Source organism: Euleptes europaea, chromosome 1 (assembly GCF_029931775.1).
Source record: "Euleptes europaea isolate rEulEur1 chromosome 1, rEulEur1.hap1, whole genome shotgun sequence".
NCBI lineage: Eukaryota > Metazoa > Chordata > Lepidosauria > Squamata > Sphaerodactylidae > Euleptes > Euleptes europaea.
In genome coordinates, this window is record NC_079312.1 from 7,434,676 (window position 1) to 7,444,254 (window position 9,579).

General features: G+C 43.0%; 1 protein-coding gene and 1 long non-coding RNA gene across 2 annotated transcripts; both read right to left on the bottom strand.

Annotated features, from left to right (window-relative positions):
- Positions 1–2,072: 2,072 nt before the first annotated feature.
- On the bottom strand, positions 2,073–3,158 carry LOC130478963 (zinc finger protein 501-like). Its single transcript, XM_056851264.1, has one exon. The coding sequence runs from the start codon at positions 3,099–3,101 to the stop codon at positions 2,073–2,075; it is 1,029 nt and encodes a 342-aa protein (XP_056707242.1). The 5' UTR covers positions 3,102–3,158.
- Positions 3,159–3,271: 113 nt separating this feature from the next.
- LOC130480180 (uncharacterized) lies at positions 3,272–7,142 on the bottom strand. The gene is made up of 3 exons (XR_008933405.1): positions 7,037–7,142; positions 4,799–4,891; positions 3,272–3,373 (listed from the first exon to the last, which is right to left on the bottom strand). It is a non-coding gene; the product is annotated as an uncharacterized LOC130480180 (long non-coding RNA).
- Between the last annotated feature and the right edge of the window lie 2,437 nt (positions 7,143–9,579).

The window sequence follows — 9,579 nt, forward strand, 5'->3', positions numbered from 1 at the left end:
ACCCTGGTAACCTGCCACCACCACTCAAAAACTCCTGAGACCATCTAGACTAACCCACTGAGTCCATATCCTTTAAGCAGAGTACTAGCATAATGATACATTGACAGGGTGGAAACCCTAGAAAATACCTTATAACAAATGATGTAGCACTTGTGCATTCTAGCACGTGCGGTAGAGATCCAGAGAAATAAACTGTACTAAATGAAGCCCAAAAAGTCTATAAAGAGGTTTATTATAAAAGAAAGGGGAGGGGAGGAAAAGGGTGGTTAGATTTTAAAAATAGTAGGAATAGGGCAAAAACAAAATTCGGGGAAAAGGCAAAAATAGCACAGATATGTACAAATAAAAAGCAACACAGTTAAACTAACTAAGCTAAATACACATTACCTGTCCTAGACTGTAGAAGGTTCCTCAGAACGTGTTGAAAGTTCCTTGTGGTAACAAGATTTTGCAGGAGTCATTAACCTTGACCCAACCTCATGTGAATGCAGTTTCCACTGAAGATGGAAGACAAAGGAATATCCCAAATGTCCAGATATTTATTATCAATGGAATTGGACCTAAGCTAGCCTTCTAACAATGATCCGCCGATGTAGTGAATGGCATGCAAAGCCCCATCTCTGATGTCAGAGGTTACTGTTACTAATCAGAGCCATACAGAATATAGTCCAAACTCCATCAAGCATCTGGTAGTGGCACTGAACATCTATGATAAATAGGTGGTCTGGTCCAAACCAGATGTTCTTTGTCCAAAAGTAGCAGAGATTAGCACCTGGGGTTTCTCCACTGATTTCTATACTCTACAATAATGATATAACGTCGATCACCCAGGGAACATTGAACTTTGGAGCCATGGTTCTTTATCATCCTTTAATGATGTACATTATAATAATCAGATGCTGTTCTATGCAAAAATAGCAGAGGAAATGGATGGTTTCAGTATTTTCAAATCAGGAGTCTTGTATATGTGCTATGATGGAAATACTATCATCTAAGGAACAAATCTAACGTTGAATGGTTTTTGGTGGGAATTATTACAAAAGGACATTGGGAGGAATCATATAATTATCAGCATAAATGGAACAGAGATTTGGGATCTCAGTGGAAGGCTGGAACTTGATTTGGTCCAAAAGACTTCTCGACATTATATCCACAGACTGAAGAGAAAATCTGAATAAAATACCAGTGATTTAAAAAATGACTGAGTAGATATGGAATAATTCACAGTGGGTAGCCGTGTTAGTCTGTCTGCAGTAGTAGAAAAGAGCAAGAGTCCAGTAGCACCTTAAAGACTAACAAAAATATTACATTCTAGCTGTATCTGAAGAAGTGAGCTGTGGCTCACGAAAGCTCATACCCTGCCAGAAAATATTTTTGTTAGTCTTTAAGGTGCTACTGGACTCTTGCTCTTTTCTAGATATAGAATAACGATGGTGAAATATACTATGGGTAGATATAGTACTGAATTGTGACTTTTTGGTGATCTTATATATGAAGGGAAAGTTTATCTTGTGTTGGTGTTGAAGCAGCTGTATTAGCCCAGCCCAATCTCGTCAGAGCTTGGGAGCTAAGTAGGGTTGGCCACAGTCAGTACTTGAATAGGAGACTACCAAGGAAAACTGGGCCTGCTATGCAGAGGAAGGCAATGGCAAACCACCTCTGCTCATCAGGTGCCTTGAAAACACCATGAACCAGTTACAAACCAACAGCTTTACATTTTACCTTTATTGGTGTTGACTTTCCCTCTTTAAGTTAAATACGGTTTCTGTTTGCAAAGTATGATCTCTGGGGAAATAAATAAAATTATGTCCTCTGGGGTCTGAGGATCTGATCTGTTCAGCCTTTTCTTTTTCCAAATAAGGTTCATTCATCAAGTGTTTCATATGCTTTTTGCTTATTTATATGTTAAACATTTCTTCCCGCTGTATGGATATGGTTATGTTAAATTTATCTGACATTCTGATTATGAAATAATAAAATGAAAAAAGATCATCCCCTTCCTTAAAAGTCTGGGTAAACAGAAGAACATTGCCTGTCAACTAAAAGAAAGTAGAATAGGCAACTGGTGAGCTTCAATGGGAAGGGCATTTCTTAGGCAACATGCCACCACTGAAAAAGCCCTGTCTCTGGCTGTCTCCTGCTTCAGCTCTTTTCCTTGTGTGTACTTTTTGATGTAGATTGAGGTCTCCATTCTTACTGAAGTTCTTCCCACACTCCAGGCATTTATATGGTTTCTCCCCTGTATGGATTTTTAGATGGGAAGTAAGGTTTCCACTCTTACTAAAGGTTTTCCCACAATCCTGGCATTGATATGGTTTCTCCCCTGTGTGAATTCTTTGATGGGAGGTAAGGCTTCCACTTTGACTGAACCTTTTCCCACATTCTAGGCATTGGTATTTTTTCTCCCCTGTGTGAATTCTTTGATGGGAAGTAAGGTTTCCACTATGAGTGAAGCTTTTTCCACATTCCAGGCATTTATATGGTTTCTTCCCTGTGTGAATTCTTTTATGGGTAGTAAGATTTCCAGTCCTACGGAAGCATTTTCCACACTCCAGGCATTTATATGGTTTCTCCCCTGTATGAATTCTTTGATGGGAAATAAGGCTTCCACAGTGATTGAAGCTTTTTCCACACTCCTGGCATTTATATTTCATCTCTCCTGTGTGAATTCTTTCATGGTAAGTAAGGCTTCCACTGTGATTGAAGGTTTTTCCACACTCTAGGCATTTATAGGGCTTCTCCCCTGTATGAATTCTTTGATGGTAGGTAAGCTTTCCTTTGTGATAGAAAGTTTTTCCACACTCCAGGCATGTATATGGCTTCTCCCCTGTGTGAATCCTTTGATGGATAGTAAGTTTTCCATTCTGACTGAAGCTTTTCCCACACTCCAGGCATTTATATGGTTTCTCCCCTGTGTGGATTCTTTGATGGATAGTAAGGCTATACTTCCGCCCAAACCGTTTCCCACACTCCAGACATTTATATGGTTTCTCCCCTGTGTGAATTGTTTGATGGGAAATAAAACAGTTCTTCCATCCAAATGTTTTTCCACACTTAAGGCATGTAAATATTTTCTCTCTTTGATAGGCATTCCATTGCATACTGATGTCTGATATTTCAGAAAATCTTTCCCCACTTACAGTTCTCCCATTTCTAATCTCTCCTTCGTATATTTTTGGAATGAGTGGAATTTCAAGAGAGTCAACACCATTTATAAGACTGCAATTACTCTTCCATTTAGGTGGGTGCTTTCTGTCCACTTTCCTCAGGTCATCACAATATTCATAATTCTCTTTCACATCTGGATATGCATCTTCTTTCTCCATCACCGGATGCACCTTTGTTTCATTCCCTGACTCCCGCACACCTCCTGCTGAAAGAAAGAGACACCTGGCATGAACACACACAAGAAAATCAGAGCCTGCTTTAAGGGAATGAACTAAATCAACTGCTTCACCAAATGCATGAGCAGCAAGCCATGGTGTCTAGGCATCCTTTCAAAAGTCTTGGTTGGGAATCTTGTCTGTGACATCCTAGATGATATTGACCAATCTGTAGTTTGTGGCAGTTAAATGGGGAACAGCATTTTACTGAGGCACACTGGCATAGAGATCCTTCTCTGACCCAAACTGCAAGTCAGAAGAGCTGCCCCAAAATGTAGCCACAGATGAGTGACCTTGTCCTCAGGTAGTAATGCAAGCAAATATTACTCTTCCCAGGTCAGTGGGGGATGATGAAAATGTAGTGATGCAGTGTGGATTTTCTGCCTGTGTTGTTTGACCCACAAAAGCGCCCCCCAGTAACTGGAATGACCTGTCCTCCTATCCTCATAAGGGCACCCCAAAATTCGGAAACATCCAACATCCCCCCCACCCTTCCTATGTGTTAAAGGTGCCAGGTTAGATCCACAGAATTTACTTTCATCAGCATTTTTTTCCAGCAATTAAACATGGGAAGAAAGTAGGAATGGAGAAAAACAAAGGGTCAGGTGTACATTCAAAAAGAGAACCCAGCCGAGAGAACTGCTTCACTTTCAATTCATCTCGAGTTCCGCCACCAGCAGGAACAAGGCAGATATTCTCCCAGCATCTGCTATATCAAGAGTGAGCTCTAGGCCAACCTGGCTGCCCCTCCAACTTCACCAGCAATTGCTCCCTCTCTCTCTCACTGCCTGAGGATTTGCTGGGGAGCCCTCTCTCTGCTAAGATTCCTTCTGCACATTTCTTGGGGTACTAAACCAGCTTCTTGATTCTGTGCTGCAGACAACAGGAAATCCGCTTTTAGTGGGAAGACATAAATCCTGGTTAAGGTTTAAATTATACCAGGGAAGCAAGGATTTCCTCTGCAAGGTGCTGAATTGGTATGCTGTACCATTATAACACGGCTCTGTGAATGGGGGAAAGGACATAAAATGTGTTTGTGCAAATGCTTTCTGGAATTTTATTGACTCATTCTTCTATGGTAAAGCACATGCTGTGCTTTGCATGCTCAAGGTTCCAGAATCAGTGCCCAGCATCTCCTAAAGTGATCTCCGGAGGAACAGGGCTGGGACACAGCCTTTCCAGAGAGCCACTCCCTCTCAGAAAGGACAATACTTGCCTCGGCTTGAAATACATAATGTAACTTTGCAGAAGGAAGTTGCCTGTTTTCGTATGTTCAAGATCTACCATTTCAGCATTCACAATTCAGCCAAGGTCTTTTGAGGAGAAGCTCAAAACGTAAGGATAACCAAAACCACAGAAATCCCCTGAAGGAAGCACAAGCAACACATACTCCCGTGACAGATCTAAACATCTACCTGTCAATTCTTCCAGTTCATCACAGTCCCAGACAAACAGTTCCTCCTCTTCCTCCAGCCAGGATATAAGCTCAGGTTTGTCAATCTGATATCCTTTTTGTCAGAGGGGGAAAAAAAACAGAAAACCATAATTCTTCTGTGTGCCAGGTATCTAACAATTCCAAGCAACAAATACACAACAGGAAAGTGTGAATGTAGTACAGCATGGGGCCTAGAATTATCCATCTGGCATTTGCAGTTCTGTGCCTGCTCCTTTCCCTGTGTTCTGGTTGCCTCTGGTGAAGCCTGATTCAGATACAGGAATGCAGTTAAGAAACCCTAGGCCTTCCTGTATCTGATCTAGTTAGCTTTCCTGTATCTGATCATTTAATTCCTGGCAAGAAGAACACCTTAACTACCCGTCTTTTTTGTTATGTATATAGTACCTAAGTAACACCATTTTATCCTTTATTGCAACATCAAGACCTTTGACATAACTTTAAAGATAACTATACCATCAATTACAGCTGCATAGATAATTAAAGTGGTGAAAGTGTCGGACTAGGTTCTGGGAAGTCTACGTTTGAATCCCCACTCTGCCATGAAAGTTTGCTAGGTAACCTTAGGCCAGTCACACACTCTCAGACTAAACTACCTCACAAGGTTGTTGTGAGGTTGAAACAAATTTATTTATTTTATATCCTACCCCTCCCGAGCAATACCAGGCTCAGGGCAGCTCACAACAACATGGTACATAAACATATCATTCCAGTTAAAACATATCAGTCCTGTTAAAATTCTTAAACATCTTAAAATTTCTCATGGAACCCGTAATTGTTCCAGTGGCAGGTGCCAGCTGAGTAGTGGTAAGAATGATCTCAACAAGGAAGGGATCAAGGTTAGGAAAGGCATGACTGTTAAAATAACTAAAGAGGCAGGAAGATGGAAAAGAAAAGGAAGGGGAGGCCAGACAAGATGGAAAACCATCACTGTCCTCAACAATAGGCCTGGAGGAACAACTCACTGTTGCAGGCCCTGAGGAACTGCATTAATTGCCACAGGGCCCTGGTGTCATTTGAAAAAGAGTTCCACCAGGCCAGGGCCGAAAACAAGAGGACACACATGAACACACATGAAGCTGCCTTATACTGAATCAGACCCTTGGTCCATCAAAGTCAGTATTGTCTACTCAGACTGGCAGCGGCTCTCCAGGGTCTCAGGCAGAGGGCTTTCGCATCACCTACTTGCCTGGTCCCTTTAACTGGCGATGCCGGGGATTGAACCTGGGAGAATGGTGTTGGCTGCTTTGGGGCCCCATTGGAGAGAAAGGCGGGATACAAACAAATAAATATGAGTCCATAAAAATATCTTACCCAAAGGTAAGCAAGTAACAAGGAGCCTCTGCTCTGAAGAAGCTCCCAGTCAATTCAGCTTCCCGCATTTATACGTGTTTAAAATTATCTCCTAACAAGAGCTAGCTCTCCCACTTGATAAAGGTGCACATTCTTGTCTAATTATCTTATAACTTCCAACATCACACAAAGTTTCCTATGCTTGAAGGATGGAAAAATTGCTAGTTCATCCTTGCTAGTTTTTATCATAAGAAAGTCTTGACACTGAGAGACACTGTCCTTCAGTGTTACTCCTCTGAAGATGCCTGCCACAGCTGTGGGCGAAAAATCAGGAAAGAAAATACCAACACCACGGTCACACAACCCGGATAACCTACAAGAACCGATGAACTCTGACCGTGAAAGCCTTCGACAATATAAGAAAGTCTGTTTTACAATAGTGATTACACGTTTCTCATACATGAGAGTATCTTTTGGCCCTTAACCAATGCACCCCATCTTTGAATTGAACCCATTTCTGTGAAGAGGGACACATTCTGTCCTTTTCAGTTACTTTTACACCTGGACATCAACACATAATATCCATTGATATGGGTTAGATATCTTCTGTTCTACAAGAGACTGTGTTCTTTTGTTAATCATTGTTTCTTGCCCCTGGCTTTACTATTCTGGGTTGCTAGACTCCCTTTCTGGCATGTTTAGCATGGAGGCTAGGCCAGCTCGGTTTCTGGCAAAAACATCCTCCATGACCTTTTTGGTCCCGTCCAGCAAGTGTTCCCTTGTCCTCCTGGCCATATCTGTGACACCAGATCATATTGGAATGCCAGTTGAGAACTGGCATCAGGGACTTCCTTACAGGCATCCCTCAAAGAATGAAGGAGACAGCCCAGGGGAAAAGGATCCTCACCCAGAGAGGCCACATTCCCAAAATTCTCCAGCATGACTTCCTTGTACAGAGCTCTTTGGGCTGGGGACAGCAGCGTCCACTCCCCATGGGTGAAATACACAGCCACCTCTTCGAACGACACCCTATCCTGCAAGAAGAAGAAGAAGGAATAATTTATTTTTAATTTTAATTTATTCAATTTACACCTCTCCCTCCCCCAGCACAAGTCAGGCTCAGGGTGGCTTCCAACAGCAATCACGTAATAATAAAATTCAAAACCAGGCATCATACACTCATAATAAAATTTCTTCTTAATAGATAAAACTCTTCCCATTTTAAACATTCTATTCCATTATCTCTTTGGCACCCCCAATGATTGTAGTCAGATGTGGTGGTGGGGGTTTAAAAGTGGAAAGCCTCAGGGGAGTGGAAGAAAGGAGGAAAGTCAGCTAATATGTAATACCCTTGTTGACCTCAGCCATAGGCCTGGCAGAACATCTCCATCTTACAGGCCCTGTGGAACTGAGCCAGGGCCCGCAGGGCCCAGGTCTCACTAAACAGAGTTCCACCAGGCCGGGGCCACAGCTGAAAAAGCCCTGGCCGAGGACAACTGGATAACTCTGGGACTAAAGACTTGGAAACGTCGGGATGTGACGTCACCCCATGGGTCAGGAATGACCCGGTGCTTGCACAGGGGACCTTTACCTTTTTAGGGGCCATCAGGAGGTTGTTTCCCTGAGAATGTACTTCTCTCTGGGGGATATACTGGGAGAAAAGAAGAGTTGGTTTTTATACCCCACTTTTTCTCTACCATAAGGAGTCTCAAAGCAGCTTACAATCGCCTTCCCTCCTTCCCCCCACAACAGGCACTTTGTGAGGTGGGGAGGCTGAGAGAATTTGAAAAGAACTGTGACTAGCCCAAGGTCACCCAGCAAGCTTCATGTGAAGGAGTGGGGAAACAAACCCAGTTCTCCACACTAGAGTCTACCACTCTTAACCACTATACCACACTCGCTGAAGGAAAAAGCATTTCTTTACATAGCTTGAAAGTTGGTCCATGGGGAAAATGTAGATAAAGTAAGTTAATACTGGAAGACCAGTACAAAGAGGAGGGAAGAAAAGCTCTATAGGGACATTTGTCTCCTGCATTACAGCCATCCTTGGGGGCATCTTGCGGCCAGATGGGCTGAACTAAGTAGCAGGGGGCTAGCAGACTTGTGAGGAAGATGCCACTGATGCCCATATGGTAAAAGACTGAATAACTATTCGTGAGAAGTTCATGATCCAATATTGTTTCATAGTCCCTGCTTGGGTTTTTTCTGCTCAAGCCATCCTGAAAGGGGGTTACTATTTTCCTGCCCCCTCAGAGGGCACTCTCAACATCAGCAGCAGAGGCAAAGGCAATGAGACATACAACGGAGAAGGAAACATCCTTACCTTCTGCTGCATGGCTCCCCAGTGACACCTCCCCTTACCTGAGCTGGCTGCATGGTGGATGTTTTCCCTCCACAACACAGAGGAGATGGCAGAGAAGGCATCCAGAGTCTTTCCGCTGCTGCCTGTGAGGGAGAGAAAAAAGAAAGAGGGTGGGAGACCCTTTTTGGTACACACACATTTTCTGTGTCATTCCTTGGAGTAAAAGTCTCTTCGGATTAGTTTCCGGGGACATATCAAGGTCCTTGATTTGATCTATCCAGGTTAGGGCAATAATCATATACAAGGATTTCCTCTTGGACATTCTTCTCTGGTTTAATTGCATTGTTCTATGTTTAAATGGCTGCAAAATCTAAACAAACAAACAAAAAACAAAAAACACCTCCGCATTCCGCTACCCATCCCGTGTTTTAATTTTTCCACGGGTCTCTTGAGTGCCATTTGAGCTCTGGGCAGTTTGTACCAGTCTTCCCATTCCTGAACAACCCCGGTTCATCCGCAAACCCCCCCCCTCCTGACTCATCCCTGCATGCCACTGGTTCCCAACCGGGGGTCCACGGACCCCCAGGGGTCCGCGAGAACTAAATTAAGGTCCGCGAAACAAAGTTATAAACCCATAATTAATTAATATTTTCAATTAAAAGTTCTCTATTATAAAATCTATTCAAATATTATTCTAAGTTCAATGTTTAACTAACAGTTATGATTAAAGTTTATTTTCAAATTCTCGGAATTTTTATCTTGAACCTTGGGGTCCCTGCACCGAACAAAAAAGTCCTAGTGGTCCCTGGTCAAAAAAAGGTTGGGAACCACTGCTACATGCAGACACACTCGGGATGCCCGGGGGAAACGGTGCATCTGTTCCTGCCCTCCGCTCTGTTGCAGTAAAACAGGGGTTCGCTGGGGGAGAGGGAGACCCAAGATCGTTATCAAGAAAACAGTTTATTTGCAGCTGCTGACTCAGAGGCCCTAGTGGGCAGAAACCTCTGAGTCCCGATTATACTGGGGAAGAGCTATTGATCCCAGTTCAAGTTATGGCGATACATCAACAAGTTATGCACATCTGATTGTATTGCAGACAGAAAGGCGACTCAGTACAGTTTCACCCAGTTTCTCCTATCCTTGTTGAT